General features: G+C 39.9%; 1 protein-coding gene across 10 annotated transcripts in view; it reads left to right on the top strand.

The window, feature by feature from the left end:
* The window catches only part of Ano4 (anoctamin 4), a 396274-nt gene that overhangs the window by 316832 nt on the left and 52912 nt on the right, over positions 1–26530 (top strand). For all 10 annotated transcript variants that reach the window (XR_003948705.1, NR_102339.1, XM_006513757.4 and 7 more), the window contains 4 exons: positions 1058–1179; positions 3274–3408; positions 4402–4498; positions 12239–12299. Coding sequence is in view for 8 of the 10 variants with exons in the window: in XM_006513757.4 (XP_006513820.1) it covers positions 1058–1179; positions 3274–3408; positions 4402–4498; positions 12239–12299 (415 nt within the window). In the remaining 2 variants the exon portion in view is untranslated. The remainder of the gene's footprint in view (positions 1–1057; positions 1180–3273; positions 3409–4401; positions 4499–12238; positions 12300–26530) is intronic.

Genomic DNA, 26530 nt, shown 5'->3' with positions numbered 1-26530 from the left:
CATGGCTTTCCAGAAGACATAGGAGGAATGGCCAGCCAAACCTTTGACACACTGGTTTTTCTGGAGCCACAGGCTCTTGATTCTGGTCACTAATATTCACCCAAAGTAGCTTTCTGTGGTAATTAGCTAGCTAGCATTGCCTACAAGAGGGTTTCAGTGGGTACTCTCGAAACTGGCTAGTCAAGAACAAAAGTGCTTGTGCATGGTCAGAGATGGGCAGGCACAAGAGTGTGTGAGGAGATGCAACTGTTCAGATGTGCAGTGACTTATGGTCCTCTCCAGGAAGATAATAAGTCCTCTCATGTCTTGGCAGTCCTGGCTCTATAGGAAGATAATTCACAGATCACTTTACTGTGCCATCATTCTTTTGACCTTCAGTTTAACTAGGTTGTGTTATTTAACCTCAAAACAACCTTCAGAAACCAAGTGTAAAGTGAGGAAGGATTTCTATACTACTGGGAATTAGTTTCCTTCCAAAGATACCTTTTAGTTGTGAAACTGGCATCATCAGGAGGGTCATGAACATCTCTCTGGCCTCACTTGTCCATGAAATGGGAATCATTAGGATCCAAAGGGGGTGTTCAGCTTTTTACATTCAAGGATTTTCATGTCCGCAAGTCTGCATGACCACTTACGTTGTCTTGACAAAACTAGAGAGCTAATGAACCAGCCTTGGGCATGGCCTCTGAACCAGACTGTCCATTCCAAACATGGAAGAAGATGTGACAATGTGAATATTATTAATCTTATGATGGATTAGCAAAGTGGAGCTCAGACTTTAGGAGGTTTGTCTAAGATCCCAGTGAAGAAGCAGCAGAACTGAACTCGGGTGTCAGCCCACCTGATTCTCTCAAGCACATGGTCTTTACTTGCTGACATCAGCAGTAAGACAAATCCAAAATAATGGATTAAAGTAGAAGTGCTTCCCCTTTCATAGAGAATGGGCCCTTTCTAGCTGCTCTCAACCCTTTGGCTACTACCACCTTAAGACACAGGTATCATTGTCTGCTTCCTCATTGGTTGGTATCACTCACCAACAGTGGTGCTCTTATCCCAGGGAAGTTACAGGAGTAAAAACTCCATTAAAACCCATGGAGCTGTAAACCACCGACATCTACTGTATGAGTGCTGGGCCTCCTGGGGCGTGTGGTACAAGTACCAGCCTTTGGATCTTGTCAGGTGAGTTTGTAACCAACTGTACATAAAAACATGGCAGTGCATGATGAAGGCATTTTGTCTTCTAGGATAAACTTACCTGGGGAGGACACATTCAGCTCTGCTCTAACTTGGCTTTTCCCCCAAGAGGAACTAACCTCTCAGGGGACACTGGCTGTTCTTGGTAAATCCACCCTCACTCTGTGGAGGGTGATGTTTCCTTTTGATGGACCTCAAAGAAGAGCCATGGAGGGGACAGAGGTGTGGTTTAGGCCTTCCAAAAGAATCCACGAGGAGTGGGTCACCATATAGAGATGTAATACCAATCAATTGAATATATTAGTGATGATCTGGAATATTACTTCTCACAGTCGACTCTCTATGACCCAAAAATGCTCCTCTAATCCTAAACTTTATGCTCCCTGCTTTGATATAACCAGGGGAAGTTTCCATACCTGCCCTGTGTCAGATTAGTCTATATGGAGGCTAAGTAAAAACATATGGGCATAATTAGAAATGGATCTTGTGTTTAGACTTAGATCCTTCCCTAAAGGTGCCCTGCTGTGTGTATATAAATATCCCAAAATCCAAAAACTACAGACCTGGAAGTTGAAACACTTCTGATGCCAAGCATTTGGGGTAACAATTACTCATTCCAAAGTGTTTCAAGATTAATTTATTTTAATCTTACACTTACAATCTTTAAAGACTGTTTTAATTTGTAAGCAAAAAATGAACCAGCAGCTAGCCTACAATAATTGTGTGTTTATAGTTTGTTGTACGTTTTATTGTCTAGATCTGTCTACAGTACCATGGCAGTATTATGCACTGGTACCTCACTTATTTATAGACTATTTCTTAGATTCAAGTGAGAGAAATCCACCATCATAGTTTTCCCGTTAGAGAGAGCCATGTCTAATTCCTTAGACTAGCTAGATATATTTCATTTACATCTCGGCCCTACAAAAATGGTAACCATAAAAATAAAAATAAATGAACTCAGGAGGGAGTAACAAAAAAAATCTCACTATATAGTCTGTCCCCAGGCAACTGTCCTTCCAACTATAGCCATTGCTGCATGTTTACCACATTTATTTGGCACGGACCAAGACATTGATGAATTGCATCTCCCTCTCCTTCATTGAGGGTACCAAATGACACACAAGACCCAAGTGAGGAAAAATTATTTCCTGAGACAGAGTCATTTCCTTTGAACAGATGTAGTCTGTGGTAAACAAGGTGGAAGAGAAGGGAACAAAAATAAATGTCCTCTAGTCTCTGTCCCTTTTTCTTGTAGAATTACACTGAGGAGAAACAAAAGACCATTGCTAGTGCAAACCTTCTCCATCGGGATAGCAGTCTGATTGGGGTTTTGTAGTCAGTTAATAGTTCCTGGAGTTGATAAACTTGATTTCCACAACAGGTCTGGAGTAGTATTTGAAATACCTAGAAAAAATTTACCAGGCCATGAATGATTAGATAAAATTGCATGAGAGAATTTATGAAATGTGTAATAGTTCAGAGGAATGGAAAGACTGAATGTGGGTCAGCATTTACATAGAAGCATCTGGAGAATTACACAGAAGTGTCTGTAGAACCTAGCAGAGTAGAAGTCTGTGTTGGCCCTGCTTTGGTCTACCAAGGCTGGAATAGAATGAGTTGTGAAGCATCTAGGAAACTTATATCTTAAATTCTTCTTGTCCTGTAGATAACACATTCTCTTTATCTCTCAAATTTGACTGTATCTTCAGACCCCAGGGTCTCTCATGCTGCTTACAGCTGCCTTGGCTCATTATCTGGTTGGTGGCAATGTCAGGAGCCCCTTACCTGACTCCATTTCCCACTTTGACTCCTTCCAATCCATTCTGTAGTCTCAAAATAATCTGGTATATAGCTATGTCCCTTCAGGGGCAGGGTAATCATACTCCCCTAATATACAGAAATATTGGAGAAAGTTCATCTTAGAGCTTTGAGTTGAACAGATAGCTCTTTCTTTTCTTGGCTCCCCTTGTCTGTCTTACCTGGAAAACCACCTGCAAAGTGACATAACTGAGCAAAGTGTTATAACACTGAACTTCACGTGTCACTGCAGTTTCAAGGTTTTTGTGTCCTAAACAGGCGATATTTTGGAGAGAAGATTGGACTGTATTTCGCCTGGCTGGGCTGGTACACAGGCATGCTCTTCCCCGCAGCCTTCATTGGGTTGTTTGTCTTCTTGTATGGAGTCACCACTCTGGATCACTGCCAAGTCAGGTACGGGGAACTCATGGGTGAGCTTGCCTCTTCTAAATATTTGGAGATGACAGTTTACACTTTAGTGGTGGTCATAGCTTAAATATATATATAGTTTTTCACTACTTTCCCAGTCTGTGGTGAACAGTTAAAAAGGTCCTCTAGATTTCTTGTATACCTTGCCATTGCAGCTTCTGTCTTTTGCTGCCATGGAAGCAAAAGTTACAATTACAGACAGATTTGTGAGCAAGCATCTATCCATGGAACTACTCGTCTTCATTCAGTGGCTGCTAGGTGTTTTCTGAGGTTTTTTTTTCCCATCTTAAAACTGTTACCTGCTGCTAGTGGTGCAGAATAATAGCTAGCAATCCCTTTTCGTAGATTCTGTGTTTCTATGAGGAATCTCTGTACCTAAGCCACAAAGATTCTTCACCAAATTACTAATGCCTACAGAATGATCAATCACTAGATGGGAATCAACCCGTTGGTTTCAGGTAGTCACAGAGATCTTATTGCAGAGCTGGACTGCAGAGACCCTAAGCAATAATGTTCCTTTTAAAAATAACTGACTTTGTCTCTTACCTGCAGAAATATTTTACTTTTTGTAATATTTTAATAATATTTGGGTTTTCCTCAAGGATTAACATTTTTAGTTATTCTTCTAATTTATTGGTTTTATCATGTGCATAGATAAAGGTGGGCTTTTAGGGTGCCTCACTGCATAACAGTATGAAATTGCTTCACATGGTGAAATGTTGTGTAAAGGACTCATTTTGTTACAATTCAAGTTTAATTTATTAATATGTAAATAGAGATTTATAAATAAGATTTATCAAAATATTAATAAATGCAGGGGTTGTTTACACTAATATCAGAAAAGACTGAAAACCTTCTGGGGGCATAAGATGAGCATATTGGTTTTAATTGTCAGTTGGACACTAACAATATTTCAGAAGAAGAATCTAAATACATTCTGTATCATCAAGAGGAAGCCCTCTCTATTCTCCTTTTCAGTAAAGAAGTCTGCCAAGCAACAGATATCATCATGTGTCCTGTATGTGACAAATACTGTCCATTCATGAGGCTTTCAGACAGCTGTGTCTATGCCAAGGTAATTCTAAACAGACGTCATTTTTGGTGGGATGGAATTTACTGTAAGCTTTTCTGAGAAACACTGGGTGGTTATATTCCTCTGTTATTTCCCACGTTTGAACCTCAGATTGTGTTGTAAGATGGAGATATCAGCAATCAGCATTCCAAAGCAAATATCTTTTTGGATTTTTTGTTGTTGTTTTTTTAGGTTTTTTATTATATATTTTCTTCATTTACATTTCAAATGCTATCCCCAAAGTCCCCTATACCCTCTCCCCACCATGCTCCCCAACCCACCCACTCCTGCTTCCTGGCCCTGGCATTTCCCTGTACTAGTGCATATAATCTTCACAGGACCAAGGGCCCCTCCTCCCAATGATAGGCAAATATCTTTTTGAATGTGGTATATCTAGGATGTGTGCCTCCAGGCAACATCACAAGGCACTACATGATGGCCTGGAGCAAAGAAGACAGCTGTTAGAGTCAGAGGAAGTTCAGTTTACATTTTTGTTGTTGTTGGGTGATGGATCAATAGATATTTAAATGCTATTCTATGCTCCCTGTGGGCCACATAGCTCTGCACTCACCCAAGAGCTCTGGCCTCATGAATGAAACACACACACACACACACACACGCACACACACACACGCGCGTGCACAGAGAGTGTTATTTTTAACATGCCTTACTAGTTCAATGTCTGGGCCACTCCTGAACCTCCATGTAACTAACATACTCCCCTCCAATATTCCTGAGTTAATGTTTGCTGGATCTGTATTTCATCTCTGGTACCCCAGACTCAATCAGGCGAGTGGCCCCTGGGGCCGCTGCCCTGCCTCTTATATGTCAGCTCTAAGGCTCTAAGTCTAATCTCTCTGATTCCCTGTCATGGAGACTCTGTCCCCTCTCTCTGCATTTCCTGCCCAGGAATCCTAAAAGTTCTACCTCTGTCCCCCTGCCATTGGCCATTGGCTCTTTATTGACCCATCAAAAATAAAACAAAACAAAACCAAAAACAAACAAACAAACAAACAAACAAAAAAAAACAACTGTTGGCAGGGACCTGCAGCAGCCATGGGAATTCCCACGTAAGCACAAATCAGACCCCCAACATTTTATTCCCTTTGTCCAATAAAAAGGCTATTTTCTCTCAGATATAAATTGAGCACAACCATAACAGTTAGGTCAATTATAAAGTATGGTATATAATTAACATCTAGTCTATCTTATTTGTCAATTTAGATAAAATACCATCTATTGTGACTTAAAGAGTTTATAATTCTATACCTGAACCATCCTTTCAAATCTACATCATCTTCCTCAGTGCTAAACAACTTAAGTTTGGTTGTGAGACTGAAGTCTTCAACCCTGTAAGAAATCCAAGAACAAATTAAATATTACCTGAATATATAGAAAGCACAAAAACACAGCTTCCAAAACTTAACCAAACTGTAGAGACAGCTTACTACCTGGACAGTCTCCTATCTTCAAAATGTTGGAGTATCTGTCTTCAGCTTTCTGGCCCAGGATCATCTGACAGACCTTAAATGAAGCAGAACCTATGAAGGACTAGTTTACTCTGCCTTGGCAGAGTTAAACTATCAACCATCCTGCATTATAAGTCCTTTCTTGGACAGTGTTTTTTGTCTGTAGGTAAATTAAGGAAATTTTTGTCCAGTGGCTACCTTGCCATAACTTTCCAGTTACAAATCTATATGGAGGTTTTGATGCTCAATTTCTTCTTTGAACTGTGAAGGGGATACTGTCAGGAGCAAACAAATTTCTAGTCAAATGATCTTTAATATTGAATTCATACAAAATGTCATTTTCTGTGGATTTCTGATGTTTTTGAAGACTAACTATCTATATGAAGTATATCTGAACTGTTAAACCTTGACTACTCTTAGCTATTTCCATTTGAATATTGTAGAAAGCACATTAATACAATTAGATCAGAATCTAATATAACCATGAGTTTATTATCTGGTCCTTAACTTGCCTTACTTAATCATCCTAAACAGTTTGTAATAGCAGATATTAGAAGGACTGGGTCTAAGCCTTGTTTGTATTCTTAAATGAGTTGCATAGGCACAATGCCTATCTAAGAGCAACAATATTAATTTCAAATTTTGTGTCAATATAAGACATTTATACCAATGAAAACCTTAAATCTGCATCAATCTATACATTCTGTACCAATGTGAGATTATAACTTCAATTTGTATCAATTATCAAGATTTTTACCAATGTAAAACTGTGGCTATATAATGCTTTGCTTAAGAATAAGTAATCCATCCCATCTATTTCCTAACTGTTCAAAGTGATGTCAATTTCCAAATTATCCCTTAAAATGACAACCTATCTATAATTTATAAAATAACCATAACCGGACACTCACACCCAAGGGATCAGGAATACAACTCTCCACAATTTCTTGCTGAATAGGGGCGACAAACATTTTTTAAAGGGGTGGGTAGGGGTAGAAAAATTCTAAAATCTGGGAGACTTAAGAAAAGAAGCTTTGGCATCTGTTATGCAGTCTCTGAATGCTTAGAAGGCTCGGGGCTTGACTGAAGTTCTGACTGGATCCGTCTGAAAGGCTGGATGAACTGAGTCCATCTTTAAGTCAGGATAGATGGTAGAGTATTTTATCTTATTGACAAATATGATAGAGTGGTGTCAATTATATATCATAATTTATAAATTACATAATTGTTATGGTTGTGCTCAATTTATGTCTGAGAGAAAAGAGACGTTTTTAATTGGACATAGAGGTGAGATGTTGGGGTTTTGATTTGTGCTTACATGGGAATTCACACATCTACTGCAGGCCCCTGCCAACAGTTGTTTTGGGTTTTTTTTTTTTTTTGGTTTTGTTTTGTTTTGTTTTGTTTTGTTTTGTTTTGTTTGACTGATCAATGAAGAGCCAATGGCTAATGGCAGAGCAGGGGGATAGAGGTGGGACTTTGAGGATTCCCAAGAGGAAACACAGGCAAGAAGAAGGGCAGAATCACAATAATGAGGAAGCAGAGAGATCGACTTAAAGGCCTGCTGATATGTAAAAATCTGGGGAAATAGCTCCAGGGGCCATTCCCCTGATTGGATATGGGATAGCAGAGATGAAATATAGATTTAGCAAATATTAATTCAGAAATACTGGAGGGAAGAGTGTGATAGCCTTGGAGGTTTGGAAGTCACCAACCATTAAGCTAATAAAGGTTATTAAATATAAAGGTTGCATATGCATGCCTTTCATAAAACCAGAGCTCTTGGTTTGGTGCAGAGCTGCAAGCACACCCCCCCCCCCAGGAGCTCAGAACGGGTTAACAATTTACCACTACAGAGTGATTTCTGTTTATTACTAATTACATATGGAGCAACAGTACACATTGTGAGAATTGATGTGATTTGTGTTGTTTTGCTTTTTACAATCCAATGAAATTCATTTTTATACATTATCTTAGCCTAAAGGCCAAGAAGCAATGGACTTTACATTTTACATTTTAAAAAATTAATCATACAATCCTAATTGTTCTTCCTGCTGCTGGGATGAAATTCTCTGACTAAAGCATTCAACAAGGAGGAGTTTATTTGGGCTAATAATTCCTAGGTAGCATTCAACATGGCTAGGAAGTTATGATGTCAGGAGCAGGAAGCATATTGCATCTGCAGTCAGAGAATAAGGGAGGATGAATCTCATGTTTAGCTAGCTTCCAACTTTTTATACAATCCAAGTCCAAGCTCAGGGTACTGGAACTGCCCACTTTCAGAGTAGAGTTTCCCACCTCAATTAACTCAATTAAGAGCACCCTCATAGAGGCAGGGGGAGGGGGAATGGGATAAGGGGCCTGGAAAGGGGGAAGCATTTGAAATGTAAATAAAGAAAATATCCAATTAAAAAATATTACTCCTCACAGGCATGACCAGAGCTTGTGTTCTAAGTAATTATAGACCCTGTCAAGTTGACCACTCAATATTACCAATCACAGATGCATGGGTTTTGCCAGACTGATAAAGGGAAAAGGCTGAAACCCCTGCTTTAGACATTCCATGACTAATCCAGGACCCTAGATGTCCATGCATTACTCTTGGAGACCTCTGCCATATGCAGGTTGGGATTTGACTCTCCTCTCTACCACTTGTTTGCCAAGAACAAGTTATTAAAGTTCTCTGATCCTAAGATTCTTTTCATCTACAAAGTGGACATGGCAAAACCTATCCTAAGATCTCAGTAAATGACAGTTGTGGGTTTTTGGCTTTTCTCTATCATTATTGTCGATCATCAAGTCCAGGTCAGCTGCCTGCCCATTGACCTTCCATAGGTGCTGCCTTTCTGGGACTAAGTTTGTTCTTCCTAAGTGCATTTAGGACCAGACCTCTCTGACCTACTCCATGACAGGGCCTGATAGCCAAATAGTGTTATGATTGATTATTATCATATGCTATCCCATTCCCCTTTCTCCTGGTAGGTCTTAGTTTAACAAAATATTAGATACATTCATCAATTTCCTAGAGGATTTTTTTAAACTTCAAGGCTGTATCATATGCCAACAAAATCTATGGAGTTCAGGTTGATGAAGTCTTTCTCCTAAGATCCACTGCCTATGTGTTTGCATAGATTGCAGATATAAAAAGGGTTGGCAGATTTTATCAAACATCTGTGATTACTGCAGCCTGGATCTATCTAATTACTCCGTTAGCTTTGCACTGCTTTGTTCTCTTAGGACAAGAGAACATTTGACAGGCAGCCCACAGCCCGCCCATCCATAATAGCTACAGGGCTGCAGGTGGTGAGTCCTGTGGGCAGAGCCCAAGCTGCAGCCGTCAGCTGTGAGTCTAAAAAGATTTGGACTCTGAATGTACGTCACAAGAGACCAAAAAAAGCACAAAGTGTCTCTCCCTATCTTGAGAGGGCATGTAGAGCAGGACGTAAGGACAAATTAAGCAAGGCAACCTTTGGAAATGTACAGTTAAGAAGTCAAGAATTTGTCAGAAATGTGATTTTACTGAAAAATCATTGAGATAATTTATGTTTTAGAAGCTGTGTTTGGAAAGCATCAAATCTGTGCTGCTGTTTGGTTTTTGTCTGGTTTGGTTTTCCTGTTCAGTGTTCTCTGCATTTTACTGCCAATGAAAGGATTTCTAAAGTGAAGAGTGAAATTCTTTTTCTAGGAAATCCTTGATAACTCCTTAAACTAACCATCATGATGAATAGTTCAGGATATTCAAATTCGTAGGGGCTTCTGTTGGCAGTAATTCTCCTGAAATTTTAAGATAATCCTAATTTTGTGGTTATTCCCATAATTGCTAGGTAGCTCGTGTTATTTCTAACCTGCATATCAATTTTAAGGCAGGTGTAATTATCCTCATTTTACTCAGAAGTGTAAAACCTACTCATCCTTACTCACAAGACAGTAAGACTGGTAAGCATGGGCCTTGGTTTACTAAACTACGTCAGGCCCTACTGAGCCATATGATGTTTAGACTGAATTTTGTCTTTAGTCTTCCCTGAACACTTTATACCAAAGCCAAGAATGACAGAATCCGAGGTCTACAGGATTTCTTTCGAAGCATTTATTAGAGATGTCAAGAGTGAGTTTGTGGGACTTGTGTATACAGAAGCCCTGGAACCAGATCCTAGGTTATCAGCCAGCTGTGGCTCTGACCATCCCTGGCAGGTGTGAGAGTCTGAAACCTGCCACCAAGTGTTTAAGCAAAGAGAGACTGACACGCTTGTATTTTTTCTGCAAAACAACAACAACAAAACTCAGGAAGTATCTCCCAGCCTATACCTAGCCATCCAGACCCTCCAATACATGTGCATGTTGGACATGCATCCTATGGATAGGTTTTCTTCCTATGATGGGAAGATGACTGCATCTCCAGGCTTCTGTCTTTCTTCTTTCCTCCTTAAGTATGTTTTATTCTTATTTTAAATTCTTGGTCTTTGGACTGGGGATAAAACTTAAAGGCATGACATTTGCCTGTATGAGGCTCTGGGTTTTATCCCCATCATTAAAAAAAAAATGTTTCAAATTTTGTTCTATTGTTCTGGAGTGTATACTCCTTTAGAAAGTGTATGTTTGGAGATGACTAAGAAGTAAAACGGTTGTCATGCAAGTGCAAGAACCAGAGTGTGGATCCCTATACTCACATAAAACTAGGCAGGTATGACAACCAGCCTATAATCACAGAATGCCAGAGGCAGAAAGGGAAGCCCGTAAGCAAGCTGACTATATTAGCTGAGTCAGAAAGTACGGGGTTTGACTGAAAGGCACTTCCTCAACATATAAGATGGAGAACAGCTAAGGAAGTCTCCTGGCATTGACCCTTGGCTTTCATACACACAGTAAGTACACGGTCATACTGATATGCATGCCCATACACACATTTGCCCCACACAGATCCATTTGATACCACCGACAACCTTCTTGGAGCATTCTGAGGTCTTTGTTCTTGTGTTTTATCAATATCTGGAGTCTATTTTTCATTGGTGGGAGTTAGCCAAGGGAACCATCAGGTGAGCTAGATTATCAGTTTACCAAGGAACTAGAAGTTCCAATTTTCTTACTTCTTCTGATTCATACTGATAACCACAGCGGAAAATTGTCTCTTCAAATGCTTATATATCCTATCTGAAGGAAGTACTCTGCTGGGCCCTATAGATCCAGGTACTCCTTCAAAACAGCACAAGAGACATCTGCTGTGGGTGGGAATGATCTAGGCAACCCAGAATGACAGCAACAATTCAATCGAAAGTCTACCCTCATGTTACAGACTATTACACTCACCAGAGAGCAAGATAAAAATCCTGAACGCACCATGTACTAGAGTTCTCAGGATTTTGTGATACTAGGTAGCCAATTCTGCCTCGACGCTCCTTCTGGCACATGAAAGGAATGGGATTTAGATACTTGTGTGGCATTTAGTGTTTGAAAGCTGCCCATCTCTCTTATATTCAAGGAAAGAAAAAGCATAAACTTTCAGAATAATACAAAACACTTAGCACCATGCTAAGGCAAGAAAACACCTGTTTAAGCTGGGCATATTCTCCAGGGACAGTAAAATATACTAGGGAAACATGAAATGCCCCAAAGGCTTTGCTTTATGAAACTATCAGTCATTGGACTTTGGTGTGATTCAGACTGTAGGTGGAAAGTGAGTGTGGCTATTTTGCAATAAGGTACTGCTAACATCTTTGGGGTATGAGGACTGCATAAACATATAGTGATTACATGAGGCTTTAATGAATGTAAGAGTGGATTTGGTTATGGTTCTTGCCTCTTGTGTTCATAATGCTAAAATACAAAGTAGCCCACAAAAGATTTGCTCAGAACGACAGGAGCAAACTAGTTCTATTTTTGAAGAAAAAAAATGAGCGACTAGAAACAGTATTTGGGAAATTCAGAGCCTGTAAACCAGCAGCAAAGTTCCTTTCTAGTCCTAAATATAGTTATATCCATACCCATATAGATGTATAAGAGTCTTTATGGTTCACAAGTGGAATTCTTAGTAGCCCTATTGGAGCTCCTGCCAAATTTTCAATTCCATGATCCCACTGTAAAGGGAATAAACTCGTCTCCACTTCTGAGCCTCATAGTCAGAAGACAGCCCTCTTCTCACTCATTGGCAAAGGGAATATTCACCAACAAATCCTTACAATGCTCACTCTATCACCATAACTACCTCTGTGCAGCTTTAAAAATAGCTGTTAAAATGTTGTTTGTGAGAAGTTAACTGATCTGATTCTGTTATTCCCAGGTGACCCACCTTTTTGACAATGGGGCCACTGTGTTCTTTGCTGTGTTCATGGCAGTCTGGGGTAAGTGAATAACAGCCATAAAGCTTGAGTTCCCACTCAGCTACCCTCTAGCATGTTTCTTAAAGCCTAGATGAGAAAGCTTGAGTAAATTCACTTGGATTTTCGGATGGCAATGAGCAGGTCACTAATTTACTTTTAAAGTGATAATATACAAGAGAAATATGTCTGATATTTTCCTCTAAATTCTTTGACAGCTTCATCAATTTCCTTAGAATTATCCTCCATCTCTGTCTCTCAGAATCGTTCTATGGCTGATAGCCACCAAAGATTTTGGCATCTGTATCCTATCTATGAATAATCTGATTCCTATAAGAGTTATGCCTTCTCTGGTGGTGGAATATGTAACAAGCTCTCACTGTTTTGTTACCCTTAAATCCTCAATGCATTTGTATCTCTGAGGAGGGAGGGGGAGGAGGCAAAAGGAAAGAAGGGAGGAAGGAAGGAAGGAAGGAAGGAAGGAAGGAAGGAAGGAAGGAAGGAAGGAAGGAAGGGAGGGAGGGAGGGAGGGAGGGAGGGAGGGAGGGAGGATGGGAGGGAGGGAGGGAGAAGAAGAACTAGGTCAATGATTGCACAGAGTTTTGGCTACAGTACTGATATCAAGATCAAGAATAATCCATATCTTGCCTCCCTAGAACATATAAGTGTCATAATCAGGAAGTGTAATAAGGAACCAATGGTTACGTTTTGCCATTGTTACAAATTAAGTTACTTTGGAAAATGTGCTTATTTCTTAAGTCAGTAGTACCTAATTTTTTTTCTGGTCCCAGCCACATATAAAATGGAAATAGTGCCAGGCATGCTGGTGGAAATTAGAAGAACTTGCTCACAACCAGGGATAGAGCCGACATAAGCATCCTTACCCAGCATCCCCAAAGGCTAGCTCTGCCCTGAATGCTAATCTACTGTGTAATGTACAGTGTACATACAGTGTATGTACAATGCATAGTCTCCTGGTATCATTCAGGAAGAGTTAAATACAAACCTTCCACATCCACTTCAATATCTCTCCAATTTCTAACACCCATTGATACATCTTTTTAGAGAGTTGTTATCCCCCACAATTTAACCGCTGAGGTTATATTAAAGAGAAATCTTCGCTCAGTGTCCTTTGTCTTGAAGGTAGAGTCTTTCACCTCTTCCCCAATAATTTTATTGTGAAAGAGATTGGTGTTTTGTTTTTGTTTTTTGTTTTGTTTTGCAAGTTGTCCAATCCTATGAATGACGTTTTATCAGTGGTCCCTTTGTCAAGATTAAGCTGGTTAAGGTGGAGCCTGGAATTAAGAAGAGTCTAAGATTACAAGTGGGTAGACTGGAGACTCTGTGCTTTGCTTTGCAATGTATGCAGTATGAGACTGATAGATTTTTCTGTAAGACACTGGGCACACAGAACCATTTTGAAGTCTCTCTTGGCAAAGCAAATCTTTGGACAATTCACCCTTTAAATTGCTTCATCTTGATTGACAATTTATTGCTTAAATCCTATGTTAGACCCAGAAATGCTCTAGTCTGAGGACCAGAAACTGTCACTTCAGGTGTTCCTTTGCAGAAAGGGATGTGTCTCTTATAGTGATCTAGGTTATCCAAAAATAATAACGGTTATACTGGTATTATACAGTCATTGCCTTAAACTGTCCTAATCACTGTACATATCTTATCTAATTTAATCTCCACCACAACCTCCAAGGAAACTGCTATCACTGTGCTCATGTAATAGCCAAGAAAATTGAAGTAGAAGCCAGCATATAGCTAAGCCGACAGTTGATGTGAGCAGTCATAGCTCTTCAGCTACCAAATAAGCATGGGTGTTATTTGTCAGCAGTTGCTTCAGCTCTGGAGATCCCAGCCTTAGGATAACAAGCCGTCACACTCACGATGAACCTGGCTTTGGCTGCTCTGGGATGGCAATGTTTTGCAGAAGCACTTGGGCTCTAATGGAGCTGAGTCTAATCCTGTCAGGATCATATCTTGCGATTGACAAGTGATAGCATTTAAGAAAACAGATGTTCTCTGTTTTCAGAACAATTGCTAGGCACGACCTGATGAGAGCAGAGCGATTTGCAAGAGCTCTGGGTAAACGGTTGTGCTGTTCTTTAGCTTTGCTTTATAGTCACCAGCAGAATGATGAACTCCCTGTTTGGAGCCAGTCTATAGCACTGCCCCCTGCCCTTCCTTGCATGTTAGCTCTGCTCATGTCTCCACATGTATGGCAGTAGGGCTGACTCCATGAGGATCTTCAAGTTACACCATGAACCCAGGACTCTGGACTAAAGGTACAATGTGGATCTTTCCTCTGTGCTCCTGTCTGATCGCAAGAAGTTGAGGGACAGGATAATTACAGGCTAAATTAGCTTCTTCCCTTAAACAGAAAAGAAACCCAAATCATCAGGGAAATAAATGCTAGCTGAGATCCACCATGAAGTAGCTTCTGGTCTTATTGCTGAATCCTCCTCTTTTCTTCATTTTTTTTAACTCTCAATGTTGCTTTTTTTAATTTTATTTTAATTAAGTATTTTCTTCATTTATATTTCCAATGCTATCCCAAAAGTCCCCCATACCCTCCGCCCCCACTCCCCTACCCACCCACTCCCACTTCTTGAGACACGAGCTCCAGGGGGTACTGGTTAGTTCATATTGTTTTTCCTCCTATAAGGTTGCAGACCCCTTCAGCTCCTCGGGAACTTTCTCTAGCTCCTCCATTGGGGGCCCTGTGATCCATCCAATAGCTGACTGTGAGCATCCACTTCTGTGTTTGCTAGGCCCCGGCATAGCCTCACAAGAGACAGCTATATCAGGGTCCTTTCTGCAAAATCTTTCTAGTGTATGCAATGGTGTCAGCATTTGGAGGCTGATTATGGGATGGATCCCTGGGTATGGCAGTCTCTAGATGGTCCATCCTTTCGTCTCAGCTCCAAACTTTGTCTCTGTAACTCCTTCCATGGGTGTTTTGTTCCCAATTCCAAGAAGGGGCAAAGTGTCCACACTTTGGTCTTCGTTCTTCTTCGGTTTCATGTGTTTTGCAAATTGTAACTTATATCTTGGGTATTCTACGTTTAAGAAATCCAAAACACCATCAGATCCTTTTACAAAAGGCTATACTCAACAAAACTGGAAAACCTGGATGAAATGGACAAATTTCTAGACAGATACCAGGTAACAAAGTTAAATCAGGATCAGGTTAATGATCTAAACAGTCCTATATACCCTAAAGAAATAGAAGTAGTCATTAATAGTCTCCCAACCAAAACAAAGCCCAGGACTAGATGAGTTTAGTGCACAGTTCTATCAGACCTTCAAAGAAGATCTAATCCCAGTTCTTCACAAACTATTCACAAACAAAATAGAAGCAGAAGGTACTCTATCCAATTCATTCTATGAAGCCACAATTACTCTGATACCTAAACCACAGAAAGACCCAACAAAGATAGAGAACTTCAGACCAATTTCCCTTTTGAATATCAATGCAAAAATACTCAATAAAATTCTCACTAACTGAATCCAAGAACACATCAAAACAATCATCCATCCTGACCAAATAAGTTTCATTCCAGGGATGCAGGGATGGTTTAATGTACAAAAATCCATCAATGTAATCTATTATATAAACAAACTCAAAGACAAAACCACATGATCATCTCATTAGATGCGGAGAAAGCATTTAACAAAATCCAACACCCATTCATGATAAAAAGTCTTGGAAAGGTCAGGAATTCAAAGCCCATACCTAAACATGGTAAAAGCAATCTAGAGCAAACCAGTAGCCAACATCAAAGTAAATGGTGAGAAGCTGGAATCAATTCCACTAAAATCAGGGACTAGACAAGGCTGCCCACTTTCTCCCTACCTATTCAATGTTGCTTTTAAAAATTAACCACCCTTGACATAGTACTACCGGAGGATCCCACAATACCTCTCCTGGGCATATATCCAGAAGATGTTCCAACCAATAAGAAGGACACATGCTCCACTATGTTCATAGCAGCCTTATTTATAATAGCCAGAAGCTGGAAAGAACCCAGATGCCCCTCAACAGAGGAATGGATACAGAAAATGTGGTACATTTACACAATGGAGTACTACTCAGCTATTAAAAAGAATGAATTTGTGAAATTCCTAGGCAAATGGATGGACCTGGAGGGCATCATCCTGAGTGAGGTAACCCAATCACAAAAGAACTCACATGATATGTACTCACTGATAAGTGGATATTAGCCCAGACATTTAGAATACTCAAGATATAAGATACAATTTGCTAAACACATGAAACTCAAGAAGAATGAAGACCAAAGTGTGGACACTTTGCCCCTTCTTAGAAGTGGGAACAAAACACCCATGGAAGGAGTTACAGAGACAAAGTTTGGAGCTGAGACGAAAGGATGGACCATCTAGAGACTGCCATATCCGGGGATCCATCCCATAATTAGCTTCCAAACGCTGACACCATTGCATACACTAGCAAGATTTTGCTGAAAGGACCCAGATATGGCTGTCTCTTGTGAGACTATACCGGCACCTGGCAAACACAGAAGTGGATGCTCACAGTCAGCTATTGGATGGATCACAGGGCCCCCAATGGAGGAGCTAGAGAAAGAACCCAAGGAGCTGAAGGGATCTGCAATTTTATAGGTGGAACAACAATATGAACTAACCAATACCCCCCCTGGAGCTTGTGTCTCTAGCTGCATATGAATCAGAAGATGGCCTAGTCGGCCATCAGTAGAAAGAGAGGACCATTGGTCGTGCAAACTTTATATGCCTCAGTAGAGGGGAACGCCAGGGCCAAGAAGTGGGAGTGGGTGGGTAGGGGAGTGGGTGGGAGAGAATGTAGGGGACTTTTTGGGATAGTATTGGAAATGTAAATGAAATAAATACCCAATTAAAAAAAATAAATAAAAAGTGAAAAAAAATTAACCACCAGCCAGGCATGGTGGCACACACCTTTAATTCTAGCACTTGGGAGGCAGAGGCAGGCAGATTTCTGAGTTCGAGGCCAGCCTGGTCTATAGAGTGAGTTCCAGAACAGCCAGGGCTATACAGAGAAACCCTGTTTCGAAAACAAAAGCAAAAACAAAAATTAGCAGCCAGCAACCAAACAAAATGAGACACTATAAGCCCTGCAATCAAAATAACAAAGTGGTGGATATTTTACTGCAAATTGAAAGGTTTTGTACAATTCTGTAAGGAATTAGCAAAGAGAACATGTCTCTTTTAAATTAGTATTAGAATAGTTGGCCTTTTCTTTCTGGAGACTTTGTCTAACTTCATCTTTTGTAATCTTATCTACATGTCCAACAAAAATGACATTGTCAGGCAATTTTAAAAATCACGTTAAATATTGCTTTTGTTTTCTTTTGAGGCAGCATCTTGCTATGTAGTCCTGGCTGTCCTTGAACTCACTATGTAGACCAGGCTAGCCTTGAGTTCACAGAGATCTGCCTGCCCCTGCCTTCAGAGTGCTAGGATTAAAGGCCTGTGGCACCATGCCCAAACAACATTAAACATTAATTATTTAAAATGGTGTTATATAGTTAAAACAAAAAAGAGATATAATTACAAAACACCCACTGTGTGTAGGTGCATGCACATAATACCCACTGTGTGTAGGTGCATGTACATATTACAATTTATTATTCTCTCATACACCATCAGAATAGATTACTATGTCCATTTTATAGCTGACAGGACTTAGAGGCGCAGAGAAGCTTTATCAAAATTATGCAATAGCTAACAAGAAATAGAGTCTGAAATTTAAGCCAGATACTGTCTGCCCTGTTTGAGAGCCATTTCAAAGTCTCCTCTATAGGGAACATTGCTATTAGCAGAATGTGCACTCCTTGTCACTGTACACTGAGTGGTGTTGTATGATACTATCCTTGGATAGATGTGACCTAATATCTACTCGCCCAGGGAGGGAATTGATGACAGACCAAAGAACAGATCCACCAAAGTTTGGTAAATCATGAGTGTTATGAGGTTTACTTACAGAAACATGGATGAGGAGTTACTCAAACTGAAGAAATGACTCAAAACTGCATCACTAAAGTCCACCCCAGCATGCATAACAGCTCACAAGATGGAGAAAACTGGAGCATACTGTGCAGCCTGAAGGTGAATGAACACATTGAAGAGTGTCCTTTGCAGGCAGTTGAGTTAGGCTGAGGTTTTTCCAGGCAACTTGGCTGTTTGTCTTCCAGGCAATTTCACTAGACTCAGCATTTCTAGACAGCTTGTCTTCTCTGAAGTGTCTCTCTCTGGCTATATGTTTGGGGTAGAAGAGATCTAGTGAATCTGATCATTTTCAGGAACTTCCCAAAGCTATTTTGAATTGTTGACTTCCGGTACTTCCCTCAATAGCAGTTCTCGGCCTGTGGGTCATGACCCCACTTGGTAGTTCAAGCAACCCTTTCATAGGGACCACCTGAGACCATTGGAATATACACATATTTACATTGTGATTCATAACAGCAGCAAAATTCTAGTTATGAAGTAGCAACAAAAATACTTTTATGGTTGAGGCTCACCACAGAATGAAGGACTGTATTAAAGGGTCAGGTAGCAGCACTAGGAAGGTTGAGAACTGCTGCAGTTAGATGAAATGTTTCACCTTCCCTTGAGGCATCCTATCGTCTCACCTTTGTGTAAACAGGATGTTTCTTAATGAGCTTCCTTCCAAGATAAAGGAAACCACAACAGGTAAATGAAACGGAAGATGTCTGTACTCTCAAGAGACACCCAGTATATCACAGGTTGTTAATTATAGTTCAGGTTAAAGTACAGAAGGTAAACAAATCAAGTGTGAGTCCAATACATTACAAATTTAAACTAGAAGAATTGGGGAACAATATCAATCAATGGTGGTTTGCTGTGGGTTCTAGAATGGTGGAAAGTTGAGGGTTTTTTTCCTAAGCTTTATTTAGGTATCAATTACATCCAACAAACTCTAGCAATATTTCATGGGTGACTTGACTGGTTATGTCAACTGTATGAAGTATTGCAGTTATTAGCATCATGGTGGCATGAGGCTTTTTAATCCTGTAGAAGCTTCCTCCTGGTAGTCAGTCCATGGGCACCCTGATGCCTGCTTCCCAGTACACATTCGCCCATACCAGATTATGTTAGAAAAAAAATCAGCATAGTGTTTGGTGTCTGGCATCTTTCACTACACTTAATGCTATTGAGATTCATTTCTGTTCCTGCACAGATCAGCCGTTTGTTCATTTTTACTTCAGGATGATATCTATCTCATTGTCTGGCTGTGCCAGAATTTGTATACTACCTAAGTAATGGTCATTTTTGCCCAGTTCAGCTTTTAACTATCATGCATGAGTGAATTGATAGCTTTCTAAAAATTTTTTGTTTTGTTTTCAGAAAAGTCTTTGCATCCATACTTTCTTGGATGAATAATTACAGGTAGCATGACTAGATCATATGATAAGTAAATAACATCATGAGTAGTTGTTTTCCAGAGACTTGACATCACATCAGCACTCCCTGAGAGTTATGCCACATGCTCACGGACACTGGGGATTATCAGTCTCTGTAATTATAGTCATTTTCAAGGATGTACATAACCAGCACTTTGTGGCTTTGATTTGCATTTCCCTAGTGAACATCAGTGTTGAACATCTGTCCTTGCCCTTTTTTGTAACCCAGGTAGTTTCCATGGTGAAGTGTTTGTTCACACTGCTTGCTCATTTGTAATTGGGCTGTTTGTCTTCTTCTTTTTATTATATGTGTTCTTTATGTATGCTGATAAAAGTGGTTTTTATGTTTTGAAATACTTGTTTCTAGTTTGTATTTTAATATAATATTTTTATTAATTTTTTGAGAATTTCACACACATACACACTGTTTTGATCATATTCATCCCCACTCCTCCCTCTAACTCCTCTCAGATCCATTCCATTATCCAACCCTCCTCCCAACTTCATGTGCTTTTTTTTAATCTCTCATTTTAGTTAAAATAATATTATGTCATTTAGCCCTCCTTCCTCCAACTCCTTCCACATATTCTTTTACCTCTGTTCAAATTTATAATCTTCTTTATTGTTTTAGATATATGATTATTATATATTTGATATAATTATTATTTACATATACAGATATATAAATACAACCTGATGCATCTGTATAGATAGATAGATAGATAGATAGATAGATAGATAGATAGATAGATAGATAGATAGATAGATATAGATATAGATATATAGATAGATAGATATGCTGGCCACTTAGTATTGGATAAATAATTAGGAAGCTCACCTCTGAGGAAGGCAATTTTTTCCTCTTTCAGCAGGTTGTTAGGTGACTTTAGTTCTTGGTCTAGAGGTAGGACCACATGAGATTCCCCCTTCCATGTTTATATATATATATATATATATATATATATATATATATATACACACACACACACACATACACACACATGCATTGTTTATTGTTCAGGGCTTGCTTAGGCTGACATATCGCTGAGGTTTCATGGGTGTAGCTTCTCTGTCATCTCTAGAAAACACAGATTCACAGCAGACTTCCTGATCCTTTTGCGCTTACAATCTTTCTTCCCCCTCTTTCATGATTTTCCCCGAGCCTTTAAGTGTGGAGATTGCATTTGCAATTTTATCAATTAAGCCTGAGCACCCCACAATCAATTGTTCTCTGCCTTTGGACCAGTTGTAGATTTCTGTAATGGCCTCCCACTACTGCAAAGAGAGGAGCAGCTAATGGGTATTCCACTGTATGTACCACATCTTCATTACTCGTTCATTAGCTCAGTGGCATTTAGGTGATTTCTGTTTCCTAACTATTGGGAATAGGGTGGCTATGAGCACATCTCATCACGTATCAAGTGTCTATGTGGTAGGTGTTGAGTCTTTTGAACATATGCCTACAAGTGGTATAGCTGGGTTATCCTATCATGTGGTGGATTTATTTTTAGCTTCTTGAGAATTCTCCACACTGATTTTCAGGGTGCTGCACTAGTTTGCAATCCCACAGAAAGTGAATGATTGTCCTCCACCCACCCACCCCCACCCTTCTTACCAGCCTTTATTGCTGGTTATTTGGTTAATCTTAGCCATTCTAGCTTGGGTAAGATGAAATCTGAAAGTTGTTGTCACTTGCACATTCTGACTTTGTTAAGGATGATGAAGGCTTCTGAGATATAGCTTAGCCATTTTTTATTTCTTCTTTAAAATCTCTCTGTCCATTAAGCCCATTTTGGGCTGCCTATATATACTCATAGGTATGGTGTCATCCGCTAGCACTGGATGGCCTATGAGAGGTCACACCTTTAAAGAAAACTGACTCTCTTTCCCAGAAACCATTAATCATCAGTGGCACCTCGGTAAGGGGTGGGGATGTTAGGCCACTTCCCCTTCCATGCTAGAACATTGGCCAGCTTGATCATATGCAGGACTTGTATAGGCAACCAAAGCTGCCATGTCCAAAAGACACTATTTCTACTCAAATCCTCTTAATGTGGCCCTTCCTAGATATTACCTCACTTCAACGTCCATCTCCCTGACACATTATCTTGGTCCTCTTTTCCTAAACAGTGTCTCAGTGACTCTAAGCAATGAGCTGATGCAGCAGCCCTGAGCAGTTTGTTCATTTCTCTCCTGGTTGTCACAGTTCTTCACTGCCTGATAGCCATGTGGATAATAGTTACTTTATTGTATTTTAGTAGTTAAGCTCTCAAGCATGAATGTGTAGGTCTCCAAGCCACGCCAGGTTGATCTCATTTTACAGGAAGGAAGCACACACTCAACAGGCTCTGTATAACTGTAGTCCTTGGAGAAGAAACCACAGTGCCTGTGGAATTCCTCAGCTACCAGCTCAGAAGTGGTGTCAGAATTCCCAGAGCTAATTGGACTTGGAGAGACAATACTCTCTTCCAGACTTTCCCAACATCAGTGTATGATACAGAATGTTAAAATGTGACTGGGACAGAGGATGTTTTAAAATGACTCTCAAGAATCCCTGTGTTTGGCTGGAAAGATGGCTCAGCGGTTAAGAGCACTGACTGCTCTTCCGAAGGTCCTGAGTTCAAATCCCAGCAACCACATGGTGGCTCACAACCATCCGTAATGAGATCTGACACCCTCTTCTGGTGCATCCAAAGACAGCTACTGTGTACTTAGATATAATAATAAATAAATCTTAAAAAAGAAAAAAATCAATAAATAAAAGAATACCTATGTCAGGATGCTTGTGAAACCAAATGGACTATCATATGCCATTTAAACATGGAAATCACTACATCTAGCAAACCATTTGCTACTTCAAATTAATGGAGTTAATAATTGTTATGTGAATGGAAGGAGGGGTGGTTCTTGAGGACTGTTTCTTTCAGCTTGATTAATCAGCAGTGTTTGCTCCTATGGCAGAAAACACCCTAAACACTGGGTTGCTATCAGGATATTTTTAGAGTATTTTATGGCAGATCAGACTTGAACAAATTGTCCTCTCTGGCCTTCAGTACCCCTGTGACTTTCAAATCACCCATCCTGCATGGAAATTCATATATTCATCTCAAAGATTCTGGTACCACTGAATAGCTTTGATCTTATTAAAAATATGTCCTCCTCACTTCCTGGACTCTAAAGTTGTCCCATTTTGACATGTCACAGTATCCCATAACATTTCAGTTTCTCATTTACATTATTACTCCAGCCTGTTTTGGATGCTGTAATTAGTAAACTATAAAAATATGCTGTTGAGGTTCTTTGCTAACAATATTTAATAATATTATTTGGATGCTACTACGGTTTGCATAAAGATTTTTTTCTCTTGAAAATCATGAGCTATTTTTCTTTAATACAGCCAGTGGGAACTGAGAAGTGTCTGCCACCTCACCTGGTGTATACAGACCTCCTTTGTTCTGATCCCCCGTTCCATCTTCAGTGATTTTGTTCTCTCATCTGTTTTATATTCTGTTCCTTCTTAGCTGTGAGTGTATGATTCTTAGCTAAGTTACAGTGTGTGTATGCATGGATTTTACAACTTAAGCTCTCAGGAAATGGCCTCATGTCTCTGTTTCTCATGTCTTGGGAGATACATACTATTCTAATTCCCCACATCTTGCCCAGGCAAACATGCTCAGAGAGTTATGAAGGACTGATAAAAATGAAATCTGTGAATATTACTAATTTCACTTGTAAAAAGACATTAGTATTGGTGGAAAAGTTGGTTGCATATATGAAATAATCCATTCTGTATTTCCTAGAAAATAAGAATCTTTTCTTTTAATAGTTTAGCTCTGAGAATCAAATCCAGAACCTTGTACTTACAAAACAGGAACCCCGCCAACCAAGCTGTGTCCCAGATTTAGCAAGAAAATGATCTTGCGTAGGTTTCTGATACTGTTTTGAGTCATCAGAGGCTAGGTCACCATTCTGAAATCAGCATCCGCTATTCCTTTCTATGTGCACTGCCCACTTTATCAAGCCTTTATTCTTGTTTCTATTCAAATAAGTGGAACACAAGCTTTTGACAAGTTGAGGGGGAGTTGCACCATAAGATCTTTAAGTCTTTTTTAATTTTTCAAATATTTTTACATTTATTTTCTAGCAGTCAGAATAATTTTTCTCTTGGCATTCCCGAACAGACATTTTAAAGATAAAGAGTCAAATTAGGCCTTTCAAAGCTAATTATGTTATCAGTAGGGGGAAATGCAGCATTGTATCCCTGAAGCTTTTAGAATAAGTATGGGTTTTTCTAGTCCCCCTATAAGAAAATTAGAGCTCTTCATGGTGGATACAAGTAAATGCCAAATTCACCCACTGAACCTATAGCCCTGGAACATAACCCCTTCATATTTACAACTATTTCAACATAGTACCCCAAAATAATTGGAAAACTAGACTTTCTTTTTCCTCTTAGGATCTTTTCCTTTTGATAGAAATGCAATTTTAGTTTGAATTAAAGTGTAACCTAGTAATCAAAATGCCAGCAACACATTAGGACCAAATTTGGATTCTGTCATTTCGTAGCTGTGTGCTGGTTAAGAAGTACAGCATGGAGCTCAAGAGAGACTCTAAGAGGAGACTTTTTCTGCTGAGCATCTCTAATGCCTTAGTGAGATGGGAGGCAGTTAGTGGGCTCTTTCTTCCTGTTTGAAGAGTGGCAACCCTTGGCTGTATTTTTCTGAAAGAAGTACAAGTCAACTGCTGTCATCCACAAACCCCAACGGCCGACCTTCATTGGGATCCATTCAATGAATGGTTAGGCTCTTGTATCATGTGGCTCCATCTTCTCTCTTCATCTGGGGGGTGGGGTGGGGGTGCAGAGCTCACAGGGATCCTAGAAAAGATGCATCTGCTTTCTAAGACTTCAATCCCAAAATGAAGCTAGTTATTTATGGTCATGTGGATTATGACCATGTCGAATTTCCATAAATAAATGTAATAAATAGCATTGGTAAAAATTGTAAAAGCCTGTTGCAAATTTATTTGAAATTGACAGTGACTGTTCTACTTGAGAAAATAAGTGTGGTATATACCCTGACCATTGAGTGTCCTTTAGGAGCTTCCTATGTCTTTATTCTCAACTGGATATGATACTAAGCCAAAAAGTGTTCTGGCACAATGGCACCTTAGGTGTCATTTGTTTGATTTTATTTGTTTGCTTTCTATTTCATTTACTCTGGTCAACCATGAACTGATAATATGAAATATAAAATTCAGAAATAAGTTATGTTTTAAGTTGTACACTGTTCTGAACTACATGGTGAAATCTTACACAGCCCACCTCCATCATCCCAGGATATGGATTGTTCCAAGTCCATCCAGAGGATCCACATTGTATACACTACCCATCTACTGTGAGAGGTGATCTCAGTGTCAGATCAACTGTCATAGTGTCACGGGGCTTGTTTTGAAGTTGCTTTCCTTAGGAACAGTCTTAATAATGGACCTAAAGCTCAAGAATACCAATATTGTGTATGTGTATATGCCAGAGAGGAGGTGTAAAATGTTTCCCGGAGTAAAAATATGGAAATTCCCAGTTTAATAAGGGAGTAAAAAGTGAGTGTTAGGGTTGCTAATATCTACAGTAAGACCAAATAGTAAATAAAAAACACACACTTGGGTACCATACACAATTGCAGGCATCTGTGGAGGTGTTGGAATGTATACCCCACAGACAAGAGGAGGTTACTATATTTGAATATCAATCTAGATAGACCCTACCACTATTTCTATCTATGCTCAGAAAAGAGATGTCTCATATCTTCTTAATGTGTCAATGCCATAAAATGATTGCTATTTGGAAGTAAGGTTGAAGCCTCATGGGAACCTCACTGTGGGAAGATTAGGTACAAAATAGGGATGAGGGTAAAAAAAAGGGGGAGAAAAACAAAAAACCCTCTTTCATTAGTAAAATTATATAAGTAAAATTAATAACATTTTAGGTATATAGCTTGAGATTGTTTAAGATCTTTAAGAGAAATAAAATATAGGCAGATACATCTTCTTGCCATCAAAGCAGTGTCCCAGCAACCTTATAAAACTTATTTCTTTTCCCCATGGTAAAAGATCTACATTCAGTAAAATAAGTATAGACCATTCTAGTGCAAAGATCTAACATCGTTCTGTAGCGTAGAAAGTCATAATTTCTCTCTTATGAAAGTGACCATCCAGTCTGTCTGGGCTGGTCCTTGGGCTCAAACTCTGCAGCCAGCCCCACAACACCCAGAGGCAGCTCCATTCCCAGGTGCTCCAACACACCCAGGATAAGATCAGAGGTGAGGAGGACACAGCATCTGCCCCAACACCAGGAGTAACTGGGACCAGGAGTAACTGGGACCGATGGGACCCAGGCATGCAGGAACTCCACCAGACCAGTAGCATGGGTTTCTTCTGGTCTGTCTGGGTCAGTGCCCTGAGCAGACCTTGGACGCAAACTCCACAGCCAGCCCCACAACATCCAGAGGCAACTCCACTCCCAGGTGCTCTAACATGCCCAGGATCAGAGGATCCCAGGATCCTAGGAACTTGGTCACACCAGGATCTCAAGGTCCCAAAGGCAGCTTGACTCCCTGGAGCTTGAACACACCCAGGATCTTAGGATCACAGGATCCCAGAATCACAGGATCACAGAAACAGCTTGACTCTGAAGAGTTCTGACACAACCAGGATCACAGGAAGGACAGGCTCCATTCAGACATAGCCAGGGCAGGTATCACTAGAGATAACCACATGGAGGGAGGCAAGCATAAGACATAAGCAACAAAAGCC

This window comes from Mus musculus, chromosome 10 (assembly GCF_000001635.26).
Source record: "Mus musculus strain C57BL/6J chromosome 10, GRCm38.p6 C57BL/6J".
Classification (NCBI taxonomy): Eukaryota; Metazoa; Chordata; class Mammalia; order Rodentia; family Muridae; genus Mus; species Mus musculus.
The sequence above is the reverse complement of the archived record's forward strand: the minus strand, read 5'-3'. Positions and strand labels throughout refer to the sequence as shown.